General features: G+C 51.9%; 7 protein-coding genes across 7 annotated transcripts; 5 read left to right on the top strand and 2 right to left on the bottom strand.

Moving 5' to 3' along the window:
- Positions 1–164: 164 nt before the first annotated feature.
- Positions 165–2,009, bottom strand: TPK2_2 (cAMP-dependent protein kinase catalytic subunit; the record flags this gene model as incomplete). The annotated part of the gene is made up of 1 exon (XM_064874230.1): positions 165–2,009. One exon carries the CDS (start codon positions 2,007–2,009, stop codon positions 165–167), a length of 1,845 nt encoding a protein of 614 aa, XP_064729952.1.
- A 4,141-nt stretch (positions 2,010–6,150) lies between these two features.
- Positions 6,151–7,896, bottom strand: PGS1 (CDP-diacylglycerol--glycerol-3-phosphate 3-phosphatidyltransferase; the record flags this gene model as incomplete). Its single annotated transcript, XM_064874229.1, has 2 exons — positions 6,151–7,590; positions 7,639–7,896. The coding sequence occupies 2 exons, from the start codon at positions 7,894–7,896 to the stop codon at positions 6,151–6,153; spliced, it is 1,698 nt and encodes a 565-aa protein (XP_064729951.1).
- A 335-nt stretch (positions 7,897–8,231) lies between these two features.
- Positions 8,232–11,117, top strand: PMZ80_005811 (uncharacterized protein; the record flags this gene model as incomplete). Its single annotated transcript, XM_064874228.1, has 1 exon — positions 8,232–11,117. One exon carries the CDS (start codon positions 8,232–8,234, stop codon positions 11,115–11,117), a length of 2,886 nt encoding a protein of 961 aa, XP_064729950.1.
- Positions 11,118–12,489: 1,372 nt separating this feature from the next.
- Positions 12,490–13,155, top strand: PMZ80_005810 (uncharacterized protein; the record flags this gene model as incomplete). Its single annotated transcript, XM_064874227.1, has 1 exon — positions 12,490–13,155. The coding sequence occupies one exon, from the start codon at positions 12,490–12,492 to the stop codon at positions 13,153–13,155; it is 666 nt and encodes a 221-aa protein (XP_064729949.1).
- A 696-nt stretch (positions 13,156–13,851) lies between these two features.
- On the top strand, positions 13,852–14,968 carry PMZ80_005809 (uncharacterized protein; the record flags this gene model as incomplete). The annotated part of the gene is made up of 2 exons (XM_064874226.1): positions 13,852–14,719; positions 14,775–14,968. The coding sequence occupies 2 exons, from the start codon at positions 13,852–13,854 to the stop codon at positions 14,966–14,968; spliced, it is 1,062 nt and encodes a 353-aa protein (XP_064729948.1).
- Positions 14,969–15,421: 453 nt separating this feature from the next.
- On the top strand, positions 15,422–16,730 carry CHS5 (Chitin synthase, class 5; the record flags this gene model as incomplete). The annotated part of the gene is made up of 2 exons (XM_064874225.1): positions 15,422–15,493; positions 15,573–16,730. 2 exons carry the CDS (start codon positions 15,422–15,424, stop codon positions 16,728–16,730), a joined length of 1,230 nt encoding a protein of 409 aa, XP_064729947.1.
- A 3,049-nt stretch (positions 16,731–19,779) lies between these two features.
- Positions 19,780–21,599, top strand: PMZ80_005807 (uncharacterized protein; the record flags this gene model as incomplete). Its single annotated transcript, XM_064874224.1, has 4 exons — positions 19,780–20,028; positions 20,072–20,237; positions 20,385–20,977; positions 21,060–21,599. The coding sequence occupies 4 exons, from the start codon at positions 19,780–19,782 to the stop codon at positions 21,597–21,599; spliced, it is 1,548 nt and encodes a 515-aa protein (XP_064729946.1).
- Between the last annotated feature and the right edge of the window lie 560 nt (positions 21,600–22,159).

The raw sequence follows: 22,159 nt of genomic DNA, 5'->3' as shown, positions 1-22,159 counted from the left end.
AGACGGCAACGAGGGTAGTATGGCTGTAGAAGTCTTCGCAAATCCGCCTCTTCCACATCCATCAAAAACAGTAAAACACAATAGCGGCACATGTCAAGCATTTCTCGCGTGAAGGGGAGATGGTGAATCCGAAGACATTTAATCCTGGTCCTGATCCGTCGAGCTTACAAATGGAAGTTGCGCCAACCTCCAACCCACTCATGATCCTCATCTTCTGAACTGTCGATGACCTTCTGTTGACGCCAATCCTGGTCCAAATGTGCAGGTCGTGATTTGTTTCGGCTTTGTCGTCGATGCCATGATTGTTCTTGTGCTGCTGATCCACTTCTCTTCTTTGTCATCGAGCCTTGAGTCAATGTTCTCTTCTTCGTCGCAGTCAAAGGTGCCTCGATCGGTCCAGTGGGGTTGCGACGTCGATTGCCTAGCTCCGACCACTTGTCGGCTGGCTTTGGTGAAGAGCGCCTCGGAGTCTTTGGTTGCCACAACAAGGGCTCATTCTCATTGACCTTGACGTGAGGAGATACTCTTCGAGGCGTCCGTTGGCTGCGGGCATTCAGGTCAGAAGATCGCTTGAGGCCCATAGGTAAAGCAGGAACTGGTGGTACGTCGTCCTTTACGCTCTCGTGGCTAAAGCCTCGAGCATTGATCTCCCGTCGAGCACGCAGTGTGGCTTCTCTTTCTTCTTCCTCGTCTTCTTCCCACATGTCACTCCAGCTCTTTGCAACAGTATCCTTCTTGCCGAATACTTGGGACATTGACGGGATGGGTCGAGTTCGTTGGACAGGAAGCGAGCTAGGAACAGCTGTAGGGCCAGACCCGCGGATCTTGGTCTTTTGAGCGGGAATGTGCATGGACTTGAAAGATGCACCAAAAGCAGAGCTCATGGTAGATGGAGTATTGTTCCTGCCTGAGAACCACGACTCGCCGTATGCATGACCACGATCGGAGAACATATCTTCCTCGTACTCATCCGGAATCGAAGGCATGTGCTGAGCGGCCTTGACTGGGCTAGTAGTGTGAAGGACTTGTGACCACGGGAACGAGTCATCACCCACTTCTGGTGAAGCGATCGATGGTGTTCGCAATGGCTCACGGTTGGCACTAGCTCGAACGACATCACGTTCTTCTGTACAGAACTCGTCGAGGTCGTCGTCGTCCACGGTGAATGTAAGGGTCTGTTGCACAGCGGATCGTAATGCCGAGAGGTTTCTCTTGTTGGGATCGAGAGCCAGAGCATTCGACAAGATCTCAAAGGTATCATTTGACATGTTGGGGAAGATGTCGAACAACGATTGGCGGTCTCGCACGTAGTCGGCGAAGAGAACATCGGACTCAGTTGGCGTGACGAAAGGATTCCTTGAGAACAAGACGTTAAGCAAGCAGATGCCGATGGACCAGATGTCAGCTTGAGCTGGGGAGTAGCCGTTACCACCGTGATCGTACTGCTCCGGCGCCATGTATCGGTCGCTTCCAACGCAGGCCTCATCGGACCACAGGCTTGGAGTGGCCAGACCAAAATCACCAAGCTTCATGTCACCATTAGAGGCGAGGAAGATGTTTTCCGGCTTGATGTCTCGGTGGTAGAGACCGTTCTTGTGCATGTGCTCTACAGCACCGATCAGCTGCAGCATGAACTTCCGAACATGTTCAGTCTCGAGTGGACCGCGTTGCGAACGTATAGCCTCATAGAGATCACCCTGAGAACAGTACTCCAATACAAGATAGGTATGGGCAGCTGTCTCGAAGTGATGAACCAGATTGACCAGATGCGGGTGAAACTTGAGGATGGCATGGCATGCAAGCTCATCCGCACCTTCGTCGGCAGTGATAGGCAGATCACCTGAAGCAACAGACGGTTTCGTCAGACATTTGATGGCCACCTCTTGCTTAGTCAACAGATCCTCGGCGAGAAAGACCATGCCGAATGAGCCATGGTTGAGAGGTGCTAGGGCTCGGAAACGTCCATCGAGGAGTTGTCCCTGCTTGAAATGATCCCTCATGCACTCCATTTCCGGAGCAGATTCGAGTAGAGGTGGGTTGTTGTAGAGTCGGTCGAGAATGACAGAAAGAAGAATAGCAGAACTTTTAAACGCTCAAGGCTTCGTGCGATGAGCACAACTTTGTACACCACCGTATAAACAAAGAAACACGTCGCTGAGTGGTGATGGCACCGAATATGAGTCGTAAAGTAAAATGAAGTCGAGAGAGATCAACAGTTTGAACACCAGTAACTGATCGAGCGGAACCTCCGATTACGTGTAGCCAGCAGTATCATGTGCCTAGCTGAACGTGAACAATTTGTAACACCTGGTACTTCTTTTTCGTAGGTTCAGAAACTCATGTAATGTTGGAGGTCGTTATTATGTAGACAAAGAAAACGTAATCGGTCGAAGTCGCAGAGCGGGGAGCTCGTGGATCGGTCGATAAGATGTATAGAGAGAAGGATTGTCGTTATTGTCGTATCATAGCTGTGTGCGGAGAGTTGGGTTGCTAGCCAGAAGGAATGAAGCAGAGTGGGATGGCGTTGAGTAGGGTAGTGTAAAGATGGTCGTGCTGTACTTCGATGCCTGGGATCCGGTGCAGTCACGAGACGTTGCCTGGGTGAAGGTAACAGTCTCAAGCACGAAGCAGGTAGGCAGAAGCAGCCTTGCTATTGTTGGATTGCCTTGAATAGCTGCAGATCGAGTCTCAGTTCCGAATCAAGTCACCAAGCTTCGGGTTCTCAATGTTTCGAAGCGATGAGTCCACAGGAGCCAAGTCGATCAAAGGTGTTGCGTGATTAGTGATGAGTAGCAAAGATAGTATGTCGTAAGGTGCAGGTGCAGGTGGTCGTAGCGTCAAGTAGAGTGGTCGTCGGGTGAACGCAGCTGGAATGTGGTCGAACACGGCCAAAGTCGTGGTCGTCGTATGATGAAGGAACGTCGGCGGATGGGAGGCAGCTGCCACTGCAGAACACACACTCGAACTTGGTAAGAGGTGGAAATGTAGTTGGCAACTTCGATAACGAAACCTACATGGCAACAAGCTGGCTTTGACCTAGTGCGAAGTCATGGTGAAGGACATGGGAGCAAAGGGCGGTATAGGTGTTTGTATTGATGGTGGGTGCAGAGAGAGTTGGTCGGAACAAGTGTGGGCAATGTAGCTGCAGCTAGAGGCCGCCGGCAACGAAGCAGAACTGGGCACAGACTTCGACTCAATTCTACAAGCTAGACAGAGTGAAGTTTAGTGTCACTGGGTTCATCATGCAGCCATTGATGGGGTCAGCGAGGACTGGGCTTTGCTGCTTCTGGTCGAGCTGGTCGCGCCATGTTCTTTGATGGCGCGGCAATTTCCTTGGACCAATCACAAGGCGCTTGGGCATACTGAGAATTACTCGCACTGGGTTTGTGCCATCACTGCTTGCTGGGCTGTCATCATCAACTCGTGCGCTTACTCGCCCCTACACTGCCCTGGTGGCCCGGTTTCGGGCCTCGATGTTCTTGTCTTTCATCAGCTGTTCTTCGCTGTGCCTGCGATGGTTCCAGAAAAGGGTCAGCCATCGTGGCTTTGTTGTGTTTATCATACGCGTAGAGTAGGCGCTCGCCTGAGTAGAGACCACCCCACCATCCTGATCATTGTTATGATCCAATACAATTGTCGCAGATTGCGTGTTTGAGCCGTCCGTAAGCACAATCTGTCAAGTTCGACGGCTCCTGAAACAATGCCGCTTCCGTGGCCACTGTGCAGGTAACTCGTAATATTCCCTCATAATCTGCCTTTGTAAGTGATCAGGAGAGCGTCACAGGAAGCAGTGTATGAGCACAATAACGAGGACCAGAACAGAAGGGATGGCATCATTTCCTGTTGTTCCGTCCGAGACTCCCGCTACTCGTACACCTTTGATAGACTTCAGCCTCAAGATTGGGCCGTTTGTACAGACAACACTCCGACCTGTGCACCCTGCATCGTGCCAGCGAATTGTTTGAGGGCTTCCCGTGCAAGTCAGCGATAGCAGCATGACTTGATCTTCGATTGATTGTGTGTTAGTTCAGACGCTGGTGAAATCGCTTGGTAGATTCAGGCATGAAAGGCCCGAGCTTCTCTCTGCCGTTCGTTGTGCAACAGGCTCTTCCATGTTTACCCCGCAAAAAATGCAGGTGTCCGAGCCCCTTACAGTAGACGCAACAGGATCGAAACCAACCTCCAAAGAGATAAGCCTATTCTTGTCTACGATGCTGATGGTCACGAGGGCACTTCACAACGTAAAATGCTCACTTCACCACGCAGCTGAGCCTGGCATCAACGTACTGGCTCAGTGAACGAGTGTGATCGTGAACAGACAGAGACACCACACACATAGTACTTGTCATGCAAACAAACAAAACACAGCTTGCAGATCAAGCTGACTGAATCGTGTTGTAGTTTTGTAACGATGAGTAACCATGCCAGGGTGACGCTGCTACATCACGTCAGGGTCAGATGATTGGTGACGAGTGCTCACACTTCCAGCTCGGATATGGTCGTGACAGCAACTGCTGTGTGAAGGTTGCAAGTCGAGGTTCTAGGTCTGGTTCCTCGTGATCTGTCTAGATAAGCAGGTACGTAGATAACAAACCATCGCAGCAAGGAGACAAGCAAGGCATGAGCCTTGCTGATGTTATCGTCATCGCAGCAGATGTGTTGACGAAGTGTCTCTGTCTCCAAGGTCGTACTCCATTTCAACTTCTCGGTCATCTCAAGGCTCAGAAGATAAGGTCTCATCATGACTGCTGAACAGACTGCTGCTCGGACTTGTTTTCCATCTCACGTGGTCAGCTTCGAATTGGATTTATGATTCGTTGAAACGACGCAGTCTGAATCCATCGCGTGATTGGTCAATGCTGCCGCCAGCAGTGCTCTGCGACCAGGCTGGCTCAAAGCCTTCCTGGCGCTTCTTGCAGCAAATGCCTTGTCAGCCACCTGCTGAGCTTTGCAGAGTCAGCGTGTAGCTAACCGCGCGCTCAGTGACACAGACTACTCGAGCGTTTCCGGGTGCCGACATCGCTCGAGTACATCTGGCTATAATTCGTTCTCGTCCTTCTGCAAACAGCTGCAAAATTCGTTGTCGAGATGCTGCTTTGGAAGAGCGGTGAAAGAGTTGCAATCTCCTCGAGCTCCAAAGCACGAATAAAGAGGCAGCAAAGGCGAAACTCTCCGTGGCATCGTCGCTGCAGGTCGTGCATAAGTCTCATGCAGCTGCAATGTAGTCTTGGATGGATGTTGTGGTCCATTGGAGCCTCGAGCATCACGAGACGGGCCGTGTTTCTCAGCGAGCTCTTGCACCGTGCGCTCGACTATGTTTTTACCGAAGTCTGGTCACCTCTTGGCAGCAGTCTTTGCCATATTCGGCTCAGTAGCTGACTTAGTGCAACAGGCTAGGAAGCATCTGGAGCAGTGGGAGTCGGCATGGACCGTTTCTGTACCCCATAAGTGTCCGCCGCTCCGCTGGCAGCATCCATGATGTTGTCGCCTGTCGTCAAGACTCTTGCAGTAGACTGCATACCCGTCGTCTTCCTCCAGAATTGCCACCCAAAACGATGCTCAAGCTTGCATTTTGCTCCGAGAAATTCTGGGACTTCCAGCGTTTGCAGTCCCAGATCTCTCGATGCGAACTCCGTTCCCATCTCGCAGAGGTCCCATTCGATAAGCTCACGGGCGCTAGGAAGCAAGGTAACTCAATTTCGCTGTGTTGTTTCGGGCACTCGACTTTCGAGACAGCTCAATTTCGAGGCCAAGAGAGCGGTGAGCCCACCGCCAGATGAGGATGTTTGTTGTTTCACACAGAAAAATTCTTTTCGTGCATGAATTAATTTCCACGACGAGAGCACGAGAATCCTCTGGATGCCTGAAGTTCTGGCATGTGCGATTTGCACACGTGGTGAGGCCAGGCACTCACGAAGAGCGATGTTCTGGTGTTGTGCGACCAAGCAGGTGCATGTGTGATCTACTTCGTTATCGAGGACGATTTGCACAGCGGCAGGCACGTGTGCTTGTCCATCGCGACGATCACCCGTGGTGGACCTCCTGAGCGGAACGAGCGCGAGCTCAGAGGACGAGCAACGTGATGCAGAGAGGCCAGGTGGTTTGCTTCTACGATTTACAGGCAGAACGCGCTGGCTTGTACAATCTATGTTACAGAGCGCCGCCCAGCCGCTCAACCAGCCAAAGCGCAGCTCGCACTCGAGCGCCGACTCTTCTCTCTATCTTCATTAGATCGTCCTGTGTTGTTACAGTAGCATCTTTCTCGAGCCATGCGACCTCTGCCTTGAGCTTCCGCTTCAGTGCTTCGTCTCCGGTCACGACCATAGCACCGACTTCTAGATCGAGGCCATAACTTCTCTTCGTGTAATTGCTACTTCCAACTAGGGTCACACTAGGTCCAGACTCTTCTTCTACCTGACCTTGGTCGTTGATCTGTGGTGGGAGTGTCACCCAGATTCCTTTTGCATGGTAGGTGAAGCCACCTGGCTCACCAACGGTGCCCTTTCGCCATTCTTTGAGCTGGATGACATCGTCCTTCCCTGCCTTTGCAACTTGCTTGAGGAAGCGCCTGGACAGTAATGTGTATGCAGCTGGCAGCATGCCGGATACACCTGATGATCCGTAGAACCCGTTCGCCCAGGGTGACGCCGTAATGACGGTACAAGGTTTCTCGTTATCGGGTTGTCCTGCAATGTTTGACTGTGGTGTAGCTTCTAGCAGTTGCTCACATATTTCGGGATCAATGTTGAAATATCCTGCTGTAAAAGTCCACCGTACATTCCGCAGGTTCTCATCCTCGGCAAGTGCTGTCAGAAGCTTCGTCAACACAGGCTTTTCGGTTGAAGTGTACGTTACAACCTCGTAACCTAACATAGGGATACCCACGTTCCGTGGCTGCCCTAGTAATATGTCAAACTGTGCCAGAGGATAGACGAAGGTCTTATCCTTGGCAAACTCGACTGGGAACATTTTCTGCCTCGCCTTCTTGTGAATCAGCGGCTCCAGAAGCTGTTTTGAGTGGCGCTTGAAACGCTGTGGATGCCAGACGGGGTCCGGAAGACCGCGGTGTATAGGCGACTGAAGCTCGAAACCGCCCGGATGTTCGTCTGAAGGCACAAGGTCGTACGATATCTCCGAGACGGCCTCATGCACATCGTGATAGAAGTCGGCGAGCTCTTTCGACTTGAAGAGATGGTATCGATCCAATCTGTTGGTGAAGTAGTCGTCAGATAGATTGGCTCCTGATAGCATGATCTCATCATCAAATCCATAGAGCTTCATGTGCTGCAGACCCCAGCCCTCATTGATGCGCTTTGGCATACGTTTCTTCTTCCACCCACTCAAGTTGGGAGTATGGAACATGCATACTTTGACCCTGTCCCCAAAGTCTCTTACCAGAGGTGCCAGCAAGCTTGCGCATGATGGGTTTGGGTCCTCTCGCGTACCGCGTAGATAGTCTGTCAGGATGGCAACCTGCAGCTTCGGATTCTTTTCGAGGGCGTCCCTCAAGGTCTCGATGAGTTCGTTCTCAGTCTTGCCAATATATAAGGTCGACAGATATATGCGCCGCCTTGCACCTCTGATTTTAGTCTGCCCAACGTCTCAGCACAACATCCCCGGCTCCGCGGATCGATTTACCTTCAGGGTCTCGTAGAAAGCTGTGGGCGAGTCAATGATCTCAATCTGGGAGGCATCAATCTCGAATCGTGGGGCAACACTGTCGATCTGAGAAGTAACTCCGGCCCAGGGATGTGCTTTCGCTGCTACCGATGCCGGCACAGGCACCGACGATGTTGATACATGACGCCGAGTAGCAGTTCGGAGACTCGCTGGTCGACTGGCCCGTATGCAGCTGCACTGGCGCAGTGCTCTTGTCGCCGCACCTCGTGACAACATGACAGGGCCCTTGCCCTATTGTGGCCGACGTTGCATCATTGCCCGATGGAATGAGAGTCGCGGTTGTGCCAACGTAGTAGTTGCAGGTCGTTCTTTCCAAGAAATTCGTGGATGCGACCGGCGGTACTTCGGCGACCCCCTCGACGACGCCAGACCGAAGCAACGTTTACTCTTAGCGACTACTGTTACCAGACTTGCTCCATTCCGCAACCCTCGATCCTTTGTGAGAGCACTGCATATTCGCAACGCATGGCATAATGTTGCCTTGGCTGTGTTGTCCAATTGGCATCGTTTGAAAAGCCGGATAGTCAACATCTGACCTAGACGAGACCGCGATGAAGGCGGCCATATTGACGCTCCCCCAGCTGCTCTTGTTACTGTCGTCGACTTCTGTTGCGTTGAATACATCGTCCCCCCTCTCTTCGTCGTCTTCGGCTTCAATATGTCCTGCCCGGACTATCAATTACATTACACACAGCCTTCCACAGCAATGTCTGGCGACAGATCGAGGGGTGAACACGACGTTGGCTAAAGCTCCTCAATCCGACACTGCAAGCGTCAATGGCCCTACTCCTGAATATGCGGCTCCCTTAGCATCCCCGAGCAACGCACCGCCATCCGCTACCGATATAACAGCAGTTACGCTCGAGCCAACTACAGTCTCTACTACTGGTTCTGAGTCCTTCACACCCAGAACTGTTGCATCCCCAACGAATGAGGTCCCAAACGAACTAGCTCAGATTGCCGAGCCCATAGAAGAAGACTCGGCCCTGGAAAGTGGGAATTTTCTTTCCTTCGAAGAGTGGAAGAAGCAGAATCTGAAGAAGGCTGGACAATCTGAACATATCGGTCGGAGGAGTCAAGTCGATGCTCAAGAGCCTCGAAACAGGCCCGACCGTATTCATAATTCTCTAGAGTCTTTGGGTGACGACGGAGAAATCGATCTGGACTTCTCTGGTTTCGTTCCCGGCGGTCCTGAAAAGCCAGCGCATGAAGTCTCTATACCGCTAGCTGAGACCACTTCTGCGGATGAGGTACCCTCACCTCCGGCTGTTCTAGCCAGGAGCATAGACGCTGGGACGACCTGCAAAGAGAGATTCAATTATGCCTCCTTCGACTGCGCTGCCAACGTTCTCAAGACGAACAAGGAAGCGAAAAGTCCCAATACTGTGCTAGTAGAGAACAAAGATTCGTACATGCTTAATCAATGCTCAGCTCAGAACAAATTCATCATCCTCGAACTATGCAATGATATTCTCATCGATACCGTTGTTCTGGCCAATTTCGAATTCTTCAGCTCTACCTTCCGCACTTTCCGTGTCAGTGTTTCCGATCGATATCCCGTAAAAGTCGAGAAGTGGAAGACTATCGGCACGTACGAGGCTCGGAACACCCGCGAGGTACAAGCCTTTCTGGTCGAGGACCCCGTGATTTGGGCACGCTACCTCCGTATCGAGTTTCTGTCTCACTATGGCAACGAGTTCTACTGTCCAGTCAGTCTGGTTCGCATACATGGCACAACGATGATGGAAGATTACAAGCATGGCCTGGAGCGTGCGTTGGACGAAGATAGTGATGACAGTGAACAGCAGCTCCAGGATGAGGAAGCTGCGGTCGATGGACTCACACCAGAAGCTGTGGCAGAGCCTTTGACATCTTCTACGCACGCAGACGGAGCCCCGACGATAGAAGCATTTGTGACCGCAGAGTCTTCATTACAGCATAGTCCAGAAATTGAGCTGCAACAGGACAAAGCACGAAAGGTCGAGAATGCGGACGCAGCATTTCCAGCCTCACTGGCGGCCATGGAGGCTATTATGTCGGTGATAGAATCGTCTGATACCTGCTTACCTGCGGAGAGCCCCACCGGAGCTTGGCCGAGTCAAGCTACAACAGACCAACATGGATCTTCACATGTTGGCGAACCGGCTCCCGCAGTCTCGACACCAATTGGAAATAGCGCAGCCATTAGTAATGGCTCTCAAAGCGTTTCCTCTGTGGTAGATACGACCACAACAAAACCACCCGGACCTGAACTTGGGAAGAACCTGACGGATTACAAATCAAGCATGTCTACGACGAATGTGCGTTCTGAGACAACGAGCAGCACCGTCAGCAACCAGGCCGCCGAGAGCATGAATGCCGCCGTCACCAGCAGTTACAATTCTACGAAGGTCAAGTCGCCCTCGTCCACAGCTGAACGGTCAAAAAGCAGCACTCCTACACAAGCACAGCCGTCTGCTCCGACCACGCAAGACTCTTTCTTCAAGTCAGTACAAAAACGGCTCCAACTGCTCGAGACAAACTCCTCCATGTCTTTGCAATACATCGAAGATCAATCACGTGCGCTGCGGGACGCGTTCAAGAAGGTCGAACAGAGGCAGCTGTCTAGGACAAATACTTTTCTGGAGCAACTCAATCACACAGTGCTCTTTGAGCTTCGGGAATTCCGGCAACAGTACGACCAACTCTGGCAGTCCACTGTGATTGAGCTCGACATACAACGGGAACGCTACGAACGTGACAATGAGGCTATCAATGCACGTATCAGCATATTAGCTGACGAGGTCATATTTCAAAGGAGAATGGCAATTCTGCAGATGATCCTGATCTTGGTTTGCTTGATCTTAGTGCTCTTCTCACGCGGCGCCATCAACAACTATCTGGAGCTTCCCATCGTTCAGAATGTCCTGGCGAAGTCTCCGAGCTCAAAGTGGCTTAATTTGTCGACTGGCTCACCTAACAGACCAGCTCAACCGGCCCGAGCACGTTCAGCTCATCAATTGCGAGCTGAGAGATCAGGTATACTGAAAGGGCATCGAAGAATGCAGTCAGAAGACTCTATTACAGATACTCCAAGTTGTACGGAGGTTTATGCTCCGCCTACGCCTGTCAGTGAATATGGTCAATCGGAAGTTGAGCTCACTGAGGATGTCAACAAGACTCCGACATTTGAGTCAGATAGGGATGACAGTAAGCTTGACGATCCTGTTTTTGACCCGAGCTCAATCGAGCGGCCGGCGACAAGTCCGCCAACACTGAGACTGAATGATGGCTCGCCTATTACAGACAGCGGGGAAGACTTCGAAGAAGATCTCATTGACGCAAGAATCGCAGCCAAGTCGAACAATTTGACAAATGGCCATGACTCTCCCAGACTTGTCAATGGGAACGAGTCGCAACCTGTCAAGCACTTATCCTGGAATTTGCCTGAGGGCTGATACACATATGAGACATGTCGTTGAACGAAACCACCGTGGCAAGCCTGCAATGGTCAACAGCTACGAAAGCGCTCCCTTGTTACCGTCGTCCTCCTGCATATGCATATACATTTGCTGTCATGCTCTGCCAAAATCTCATGAACCTCCAGAGTCAGACGGACGCCGTTGCTTCCCAGCTGCTCGGCCAAGTGCGAATCGCTTGGCAGGAAGTCCACATGCTGCCTTTTAATTTTTATTCCCAGTCCGCGATGATACTGGTGACTATCTTCAGCATTTTCCTAGCTGATGGGACCACTACGCTCTCCTTTTTCACCCTCCTCTTGGGTTTCAGGGTGTAGACGCGGGACCTTTGATGTTGAAACAAGCGTAGCAATTTCCCAAGCAGGAGCTAAAATTAGCTTGTGCCATTGTCAATTTCATTTATGCCCATGCTGGGAGGATTGATGAGGTGGAAGTGAGAAAAGCAGCTCGACCAAACCACATATGCTACTGTTGTCGGCCAGGTGGTAGATGACGCTCCGGATCATGGCGCCGGCGCAGCCAGCGTTGGACACGCCAGTCTGTGGGAGGAATGTGCCCCTCCGTTCATCTGCAGCTGTCTGGACATTGAGTCACCAAGCAGGAGGCATCTGAGATGCTCACCCAGGGCCTTAACTCTGGGGCTGAGGACGTTCGAATGAGTCTCTAGAAGGGAGCTTTAAGTGTTGATGGTTCATGGGCATGGTGAGGCCGGATGCGGTAAGGGACGTCAGTGGGCTGTAATGTCGTTCTGAACAATGAGAGGTCTCCTGAGTCAATTGAAGAAGTGTGGACAAACAATACTTGCTACGTCTTATCTGTGATGGCGAGCCTTTCTACGAGGGTCTACTCCTCAGTAGACCTCCGTCGTGTTTGGATCGTTCGTAGCGTACAATGCAACGGGTGCCAATTATGTCTTCCCCTTATCGCTGCGTGACGTTGATGTTTGAATCAACTCGGTGGCTGCGCACTTCTTGTCAGATAGCATACATGCCGTCTGGCCTTGCCTTGACAGTATTGTATGCAAGAGTAGCAACATCATTGCATACTGTGAATGAAATGCTCTGCCTTCTGTTCGCTAAAGTTCCCAGCACTGAGGAGGTCACCGTTTCAGTTCGCCGGAACCATCTCCCCTACGGTGTACAGTAACTACACAAAGCGTACTTTGAGTCGTCTCCATCTCGAATCGTTGCACATATCAAAGATATACTCATAGATGACCACTACGCAATACCCCTGCCGCCGAACATCGACTCAGGACCGGTACTGGCTGCTAGCTATGGACAGACCTACTGGATTCGAGCGAAGAAGCACTGTCGTACATTGAAAACAGCAGAAAATCCTCGACTCGAACATGTCCAACATCAGGAACCTTCCGAACGTGGTCCCCTTCAAGAATGTTCCCCTCTCGCTTCCCCTACAGGTCAACTATTTTCCCAGCGTTGCACTGTTCCACACAGACGCAGCGGAGCTTAACTCCAATAACTCGGTCAAACGTCTGCTCTGCCGGAACGCCCTCCAAGAAGCACAACGCCAATCCGACCGACTACGTTGGAAAGTGGTCACGCACACCTCCCTCAAGATTCTGCCGCTTGCCACGCAGCGGAACCGCTTACGAAGGAGATGGTCATCTGCTATCGTTGCTGCTTTGAGAAAACATCATTTGGATGCTTACGGGAGACTACTCAAGAATACTGGCATGGGCCAGATGCAGGCTGCGCAAGAGCTGGGAGGGACATTTGAGGTTATGGTTCATCATGCTCATGGATTTGATCTGGAGCCGACCGTATTGCAGAATCACGCTGATCTAGTGGTTGATGCTTTGATGAAGTCTGGACTGGGCACCAGGAGGATCAACTCGAATGAGCTGGGAAGGCTGAACAGGAGCGTGTCTAAGCCGGTGGCTGGACCGATTACTCCCAGGAGTCGGGAGAATAATCGTGCGAAGCAGAAGCCTTTCAACCCTTCTATGTACAGGCCTTCGTGGTACACTGATAAGAGGACACATGAAGAGGGCTAGTCTTGGCTGGGCGGATGTGCATACGTGCTTGTTCGAACAGTCTTGCTGCCACAGGGCTTGGCGTCGCAGAATATGGCTTGGCCTAGGTTCCCAAGCAACGAAGCCGTGATTATCAAAATGGCAAGCTTGGTCGCAGAAGACAAGAGCAAAGTCATGACCAGCCTAGACGTCTGGTAGCACGAAGAGCGTGCACGTTTTAGCAGTCCAGGCTAGCTCCACGGTACCTGTCTGTGCTACGGCGTCAGGGCACTGAGATGGATTCCGACTATCCATTGATGTGGCAGGCCCGGATATACTCCGCTTCTATGCTATCTCCGCATTCACGATTATCAACTGAAACCACACTAGTCATGCATAGCAAAACACAGTAGCTTCCACGTGGCTCTGGTTGCTACCCTCCCTCCAGCGCCAATCTGCTTGACTGCTTGGGTCCGTTGGAAGTACGACACGCGTTCCCCTGGGTCGAACATCACTGCGTGTAACAGGTACGACGGCGGCTGAATTATTGTCCCATTCCGAATCGTACATGGAACCAGTTAGCCTCGGTATTCGAGAGCAACCATTCTTATAAGTGAGAGGATTGTCTTATCTTGGGTGACCAAGCTGTCACCTGCGTGTCTCGCCATTCGCCATCCACCTAGCAGCCTGGTGCCCAACTACAGCCACATCCATCACGACAACTCCAACACTACAACTATGTCTTCCTCAGAGACGAACTCGGCAGCATGGCTAGAAGCAATGGGTAAGCCCTTCGTTGTCCGCGAAGCTCCAATGCCACCTGCCCCTGCCTCTCAAGAAGTCGTGGTGCGGATCCATGCCGTCGCCATCAATCCGATCGACGCATACCGCCAGGCAAGGGGCATCTACACTCCCTCATATCCATACATACTGGGCTTTGATGCTGCTGGTGATGTTGTCTCTTGTGGAGACGAGGTCAGCGACGTCAAGCCTGGCGATAAAATCATTGCACTTTCGGACGATCTCGTCGCTCACTCATCGAGTCACGGCTTCTTCCAGCGTTTTGCTGTTGTCGGTGATAGACCATTGTGCAAGATACCCAGCGAGTTGAGCTATGAGGATGCGTGCGTGTTGCCCATGGGCGTGAATACAGCTGCAGGAATGCTGTTTGAGAATGTGACTCTGGATTTGGAATGGCCCACCACCGACGAGAAGGAGCGAGCAAAACGGCATCACTCGGGTGAAGTGGTCGTGGTGTGGGGTGCCAGTTCAAGCGTGGGCTGTAACGCTGTCCAACTTCTTAAGGCAGCTGGCTACCGTGCTGTTGCGACCGCTGGCAAGCACAACTTCGACCTGGTCAAAGAGTGTGGAGCTGATGCAGTCGTTGATCACACTGCGACAGACGCTGTAGACCAGGTCTGTAAATGGGTTGAAGAACAGAACCTGCAGTCTGCCGGCGTGACCGCCATGATCATCAACGAGGAGGTGCTCCAGAAATGCGCGCAGGTAGCGCAGAGGCTGCCTGGCAAGAAGTTTGTGTCTACGAGCTTGCCGAGAGGGGTGCGTCCAGAGCCGGACCTGGGCGAAGGTATTACAACAAGCAACTGTACGTTCAAGCTCTCTGTGAAGTGGTTGCAATATTTACTGACATCTTTTCTCAGGTTATGGCCTCTCCCAGCCCGATCTCCACAAGTATATCTGGAAGGAATGGATGCCAAAGGCTCTTGAGCTTGGGCAGTTGAAGTGCCTGCCTCGTCCCGAGGTAGTGGGGCAAGGACTCGAAGCTATCAATCATGCGTGTGAGCTGATATTGAAGGGCGTGTCTGGAAAAAAGCTAGTGGTCGGCGGCATTTGAGAAAAATCTCACGTGAACTTCCGACTAGTCACTATATTTGCTCCTGTCGATGACCTGGCTGTGGTTGTTTTACATCTTGGTAACTCTGCTGCAAGCACTACGACGTATCTCTGCCACTATCCCATGGATCGTTGTTAACTAGTGTATCTTTATTATTGTCGCAGATGCCGCAACTTGTTGAATGCCTGCGACGGACTCTTCCTCTTGTCATCGTTCAGACAAGCTTCGCAGAGCCAAGCGTTAGGGTGAGGACCAACTGCTGCTGCGCTCTTTGCCTTCTTGTTCACCGTAGCTTGAATCAGAACACCGAGTCTGGCGCGTTTGTACTTTTGTTGGGTTCAGTATCGAGGTTACCTTCAGCAATTCACCGTGAGCTCCTGCAGTCGCATACATATCCGGAGGACAAAAGAGCGCAGCGGAATTTGAGATATACCTGATCGGCCGCGCCTCACCATGCTAGTCTCCCTGACAGTCGGCAAGGTCGACGCCGGTGTTGCTGTGCTCCTCACAGAAGACAAACGATTAGTACGTTGGAACCACCACCGCATCTAGACGAGGCACGGTCGAGAGATATAAGGAAGTCCGCTGACCCAGCCCCACGCAGATAGAGTTCCCCTCAATCCTGTTACCTCCCTCAATACGATCCGGCAGCATAGTCGATATCACAGTCAAGCAGAACCACAGCGCAGAACAACAAGCAGAAGAGCAATTCCAAGCTCTGCAGTCGAACATACTCTCCCGATATGGCCTTCAAGCCCCCTCTCCGCCCGTCCTACGCCTACGGAACGCTACTCAAACAAGCATAGTACTCGAATGGGACCCCATACAGCTAGCCACCTCTACGCTGCGGAGTCTGTCCTTGTACAGAAACGGAAGCAAAGCGGGAAACATCCCACGACCCATGGACATGCTAAGCACGAAGATGAGTGGATTGGCTCTTGATACGGAATACAGCTTCTTCCTCGTGCTACGGACAAGCGGAGGGACATATACATCCAACACCCTCACAGTCAAGACCCACGTTATGGAGAACCTGACTGGTATAACCGTCACGCCAGGTGTGTTGCCTCCGCCGCTAAGGGAGACTCTCGAATCGGCCGTGGAAAGGATAGGCGCCAAGATCGCCGACACAGTCAGGATAGATACTACCCATTTCGTGTGCACTGAACCACGTGGCGACGCATGGCAGAAGGCGGTCGAGATGAATATACCAGTTGTTAGACCGGAATGGGTCGAGGGTTGTGAACGGGAAGGGAAACTCGTGGGCGTGAGGGCGTATTACCTGGACGCTGATCCGAAGCTGAGACAGATTGGCGCAAATCCATCCATCAATCATCAGTCGAGAGACAGTATGGCTGGGGACACGAGGACCCCGCCCGTGAGGACATCGAGTGTACAGCAAGCTCGCGCGAATCAGAGTCAAACGAGTCTCCCTAGTCGAGGTCCCAGGAGTCCTGATAAGGAGGTTGGTGAACCTGGTCCGTCCGTAGCCCCTACGCCGGAGCTGCAGCAGGGTGAGGTTCAGAGGCAAAAAGACAAGGACCTGCCGCCTGATCCGCCAAGAGTCGACGAGGAGGATGAGGATGAGAGCGAAGAAGATGGTGGACCTGAGGATCCTGAGAAGCAGAGATCGCAGGCTGAGTCTGAGGAGGAAAGTGAGGAGGAGAAAGAGAATGCTCAGCGGCAGTCGAGTAAGGGCAGAACAGCTGAGGCTGAGGCTGGAGATGAAAAGGGCGAGGATATGGAGGAGGTCGCTTTGTAGAACGAGTATTGCCGGACCCTACCAATTTACCGAATGGTGTAGTTTGTCCGTACAGAACCGATGGTTTTGAGCACCAAGCTGTGAAGCATGTTGTTTACCTATGAAGTCGGGCTGCACCAGCAATTCGTACGTACTACGTCATCGGCCTTCACTCAATGTTGCTGGGAAGTGCATTGACGATGACACTAATTACATAAATCACACTTTTCTGTATCAACAAGCCTACGCTGGATCGCAGGAAGACTAGAAGTATCACAATCGCCCACAATACCACAAGCATTCACCATCTCAGCATATCAGTCACAACGCAGCTCGGACTCCCAACACCATCCGCCCACAGCACAACCACAGCACAGCCCAACTCAACATGGCCCAAATCACCTCCCTCCCACCCGAAATCATTAAAACCATACTCCTACAGCTCAGACGAATAAAACACCTACAAACATATCCCCTCTGCCTCACCGCACCCGCCGCTGTCTGTCAGCAATGGTTCGCTATCTCCTTTGAGATCTATCGGAGTGAGTGGAAGGTTCTGGATCAAACGCCAGGTATCACTGAGGAGGATGCGCTGGGATTGTGGAGGAGGCATGTTTGGGGGGCTGTTGGGAGGGGGGAGTGGTATTGCTAGGGGGAGGGGGAAGGGGTGGTTGGTGAGTGGAGTGGACGTACGTGCGGTGAATGAGCGGGAAGGGCTTGGCGGTCATTTCCAGCGGGAGATTTCGAGAGGCGGAGAGTTTAAGTCAGGCGCGATTTGTTGTTTACTGCAGAAGACAACTGCTGGAGCTCGCCTTATGCAATGGAGTAGGTATTGCCGGTGGAAAGCACAAATGCTGGTGCCTTGGAAGTGGTCTGCAGTGGTTCGAGAACCTTGGTTCCGGTAGTGTAACGCTCTTGATACACAACATTTTGAGGAAGTATAGATCTCCTGCGTGGTTACTTACTCACCTCAGGCTGCTTCCCTTGTTCTACTCTACGTTGTGCAATTCGAATTTATCAGTGTATTTACTCGGTACAACCGGGTCAATATAACAAGCTACCACACAATTGGGAAAACAACGAACAGTAGCCACATACTTATCACTTGTCCTCAAACATGCCCCACATCAACGACCTCCCCGCCGAAATCCTCGAGACAATCTTCCAAAACCTCTTCGACCCCCGACAAACCAAATGGCTACCCAGCCAAGCCCCCGAGACCTTCTCCAGCAACATCGGCTTTGTCTGTCAGAAATGGTGCAACGTATCGTTTGAGCTATACTGCAGACTGGCAAACATACGATGGAAAGGTGACGACTCTGGGCGTAATCGTGCGTATAATTCTTGGATGATTGGTTGTCAGAGACGGGGGGTCTTGTGGGGAGGTGACGGAAGGGGAGGTGGATGTGGGTGTCGTGGCGGAAGAGAAGGATGAATGGGATGGAGCGGGTTATGAGTATCTTAGGTCACGACCATTGACCGGAGTTCATGGCCGCCTGGATAGGGAGGCTTGGTTTGCGTGGTAGATGTGTTGACTGCTTTGGACCTGAAACTGCAAACTCTAGCTGAAGAGCAAACGAACATGGTCGCGCACCACCGTTGGAGTCGAACGCCATGTCAGCTACAAAGGGAGTAACGCCTATCCTTTACCTTCGCGGCATCCACTAGAGTCAGCGAAGTTAGCATGGCGACCATAGCAACCTTACCCAACGATGTCTTCCGCTTGTTCCTCGAACGACTGCCGATCTGTGAGCAATGGAATGCAGCCCAAGTCTGCCAACAATGGCACGATATCACGTTTGATATGTTCATGATCAGAACCCGTGGCCAGGCCCGAGGCCTCGACACAGCACTGCACCACTCTAGATGGCGTCGAAAAGCACAGAGCTTGTTGGACTGCTTGTCCTCGGATAGATATGCCCGAAGTATCGAGGAGTTGGAGTGGGATAGAGGGTGGACTTAGCGGGCGGTACGGGATGACCAGGAGTGAATAATGGGACGGCATATCGCACCGAATAAGCACCACCGCTGTGAGAACAGCAATATATTCGAACTAAGCATGTGATCTCACAGATCATGCAAGATCGATAGCTGAGGATAGATGACGAACGCGGTTACGGTCGTACTGCGTAGCCGTATTAATGGACGCCGCTTCGGGTTGCGGTAAAGGTCGCACTTGACCACCTTACGACCTTTGTTCAACTGTCTAGATCCACTGGCCATCAAGATCCTCCGAGTCTATTTCCTGCACCCCTTCCTTCAATCCATCTTTCATCCCACGTCTACAACGCATCCTCATGAATTGGCACCCTGGTCGTCGCTTGCGTGTTCGACGCTCCCATGAGCGGTCTCCTGTGTGTGAGTCATGATCTGGTTTCATCACTATGTTCCCTGGAATTTTCGCTACCATAGGCTACAGCTGAACCTAGAGACTCCCCCTTCTTGATGCTGCCGAGCTTATAAGTCCTACTGCTCGAAGTACGAGCATAGTAGTCACGCTGAGATGTCCCGGGTTGGCCGAAAAGATAAGGAAAGAAACGCAGCTCTCCAGCTTTAGCAATTGCGAACCGGGCGATCTTCGACGTCGTCTGGCTCAACATGAACAGCCGAATCACAAGGCGACTTTGCTATCGCCATCCCATGCGCTCTTTCACGCTTTGCACCTCATAACGACGTGATCACCCCTTACAGGACCTTGAAGCAATTGCATTCTACTGTAGCAACACCTCGGTTCTGGACTGTGAGTTGCATGCCAAGGCGGGGGCCCTGCACTCTGCTTCGTTCCTGCCGATCATCTGTTTAGCTGCCTTTAGCTACGTATATTCGCCTAGGGTATGCAGAAGTACCTTGCTCGCTGCAACCTCATGCGACCTTGGGCGAGATTTACCACCAAAACTGGAATGAAGAATTGTTGCACATCACCGAAGAGTCGCGCGTCAATTGCCACGATCGCATCACGGCACGCTGAGCGTTCTTTTGGAACTCATCCTGCTTCGCATTTCGTTCGCAGTACCATTGCGCTCACATTGATAGGTCTATCTTCGCTGATTTAAGCCACCAGACTTCGAGAATGGCACTCCTTCAGCTGTGTACCCTGTTCTGGCTATTGGGTTCAATATCAGCGATACCATCGTCCCAAGGAGACCTCGGGCTCATATTCAATACGACCAATGGGCTCGTCATAGGTCATCATGCCCCAAACGTGTCCGGGGTCATCGAGGCTTTGGGCATTGCTTATGCACAACCGCCAATCGGCAATCTACGTTTCGCGGCTCCCCAGAAGTACGAGGGTTCATCGAGCTACGAAGCGTCCAATTGGGTAAGTCGAATCCGATAGACTCTACAACACGTGTATTTAACAGCTTATAGGGCTAGTAAGTATTCCGGTCATACACGACCACGACAAACTAGATATGCTAATCATCGGACCATCTAGCGATTGTCCCCTCACTGCTTCACCCCCCACCGATTACCCAGGCTTCGTTCCACAAGCTCAGCGTGTCATTCAAAACTTTGCGAGTGGAGCGGGTACGCCACAAAATGAAGACTGTCTGACACTCAACGTATGGACGAAACCTTCCACGTCTAAAACGGCTAAAGCCGTGCTTGTATTCTTCTATGGAGGGCGTTGGTCGCTGCAGTTCAGTGTCATCGATCATAGCTAATCTGACATAGGCTTTACGATCGGAAATACTAACAGTCCGTTCTACAATGGCCAGTACCTGGCAAACGCGCAGGATGTCGTGGTCGTCACTCTCAATTACCGGTTGAACATCTTCGGCTTTCCAGGTGCGCCCGACCTGAGCGAACAAAATCTCGGCCTCCGTGATCAGAGGTTGGCTGTCGAGTGGGTCAGGGATAACATTGCGGCCTTTGGAGGTGATCCATCCAAAATCACCATATTTGGGCAGTCTTCCGGAGGGGTAGCCGTCGATTGGTGGTCATATGCATACCAGGAAGACCCCATTGTCCACGGATACATCTCACACTCTGGCAGTGCCTTCAGCTTCCCTCTAAATCAGCCAAATGTCACCTTGAAGAACTGGTACAATGTCACAGCCCAGCTCGGATGTGGTTCCACCGGCGAGACTCTGGAGTGCATGCGCCAAGCTGATTGGGTTGCTATCAAGAACGCGACTGCGAAAGTCAGGCCATCGTCGGGTGGAAGCCCCCTAAGGTCTATTCCGGCATTCTACCCCGTGGCCGACAACGTCACCGTCTTCACAGACTACCTTGATCGCGCTCAGAGAGGAGACTTTAGCAAATTGGTAAGTGCTCCCAACCCTCTAGAGCAGACAAGGATCTATACATACATCCACCTGCGCTCTCACTAACACATCACCTTCCTAGCCCTACCTCCTCGGCAACAACGACTACGAACAAAGCTACTACAAAATTCCCGCCTACGCAGCCGGCACGAACGCCACAGAAGCCCAAGGCGACCAATTTCTCCTCGAATCTTTCACATGTCCCAACGCCTTCGAAGCGCAGAACCGAAAAGAACATGGCGTACCTGTCTGGCTATTTCGCTATTTCGGCGACTGGGATAATACGCGGCTGTATCCTGACTCGGAATTTTCGCCTGGTGGCAGCCAGGCGTATCATGGAAGTGATCTACAGATGATCTTTGGTGCGAGTGAAGATGTGAGTGGCTTGCCGACTACGGAGGAGCAGAGAGAGGTGACAGGATTGATGCAGAAAGCTTGGGCGGCGTTTGCGGAGGATCCAGCGAAGGGGTTGGAGAGCGTGATGGGTTGGCCGAAGTTTGATGAGGAAAAAGAGAGTCTGATTCTGCTGGCTAGGGACAATTCGGTTGAGGCGGAGATTGTGTTGCCGAGTGAGTATGATGCGGAGTGTGACGGGGTTGTGTTGGCGGGTTTGCCGGATTGAGCGATGTACGATGAATACAAATATGAGAGGCATCACTGGCACTGCACAGCGCGAGCAATGGTCTATCTGAAACCTTGCGAGTTCAGGCATCTGTATGCCTCATTCTGCAAACCAGTCCGCTACTATCTCTGAGACGATATCCCGTTTGCTCTGCCCCAATATTCGTCTGGGCAAGCCACCGAGTGTCAAAATCCTCATCACAATGTCTTGCAGCCAGAGATTCTCTCAAGCGAGTATAACACCTGCGAGGGCCAGCAAGGTAACACCAATAAATCCACGACATTTGACCCGATCAAGCAAGTTAGCATCAACTCACATGCGCACAGCAGCTGACACGAGATCATTAGAGATCGAGCATGTCACATATCAACAGCCTCCCTCCAGACATCCTGCAGCAGATCTCGGGTATGCTGGAATGCAGATACTAGAGCTCAGAGCGCTCTCTCGAGTTTGTGAGAAGTGGTGCGAGACTGCCTTCGAAGTCATATGGACTAGTGGGCTGGGACGATTTCACGCAATCAAAGCCGAGAACTACGACCTGTGGCGGAGGAGGGTTCTTG

The sequence above is a fragment of the Knufia obscura genome (genome assembly GCF_036327395.1).
Source record: "Knufia obscura strain CCFEE 5817 isolate CBS 148926 chromosome Unknown scaffold_6, whole genome shotgun sequence".
NCBI classification, from domain to species: Eukaryota; Fungi; Ascomycota; class Eurotiomycetes; order Chaetothyriales; family Trichomeriaceae; genus Knufia; species Knufia obscura.
This window is presented reverse-complemented; position numbering and strand designations above follow the sequence as displayed.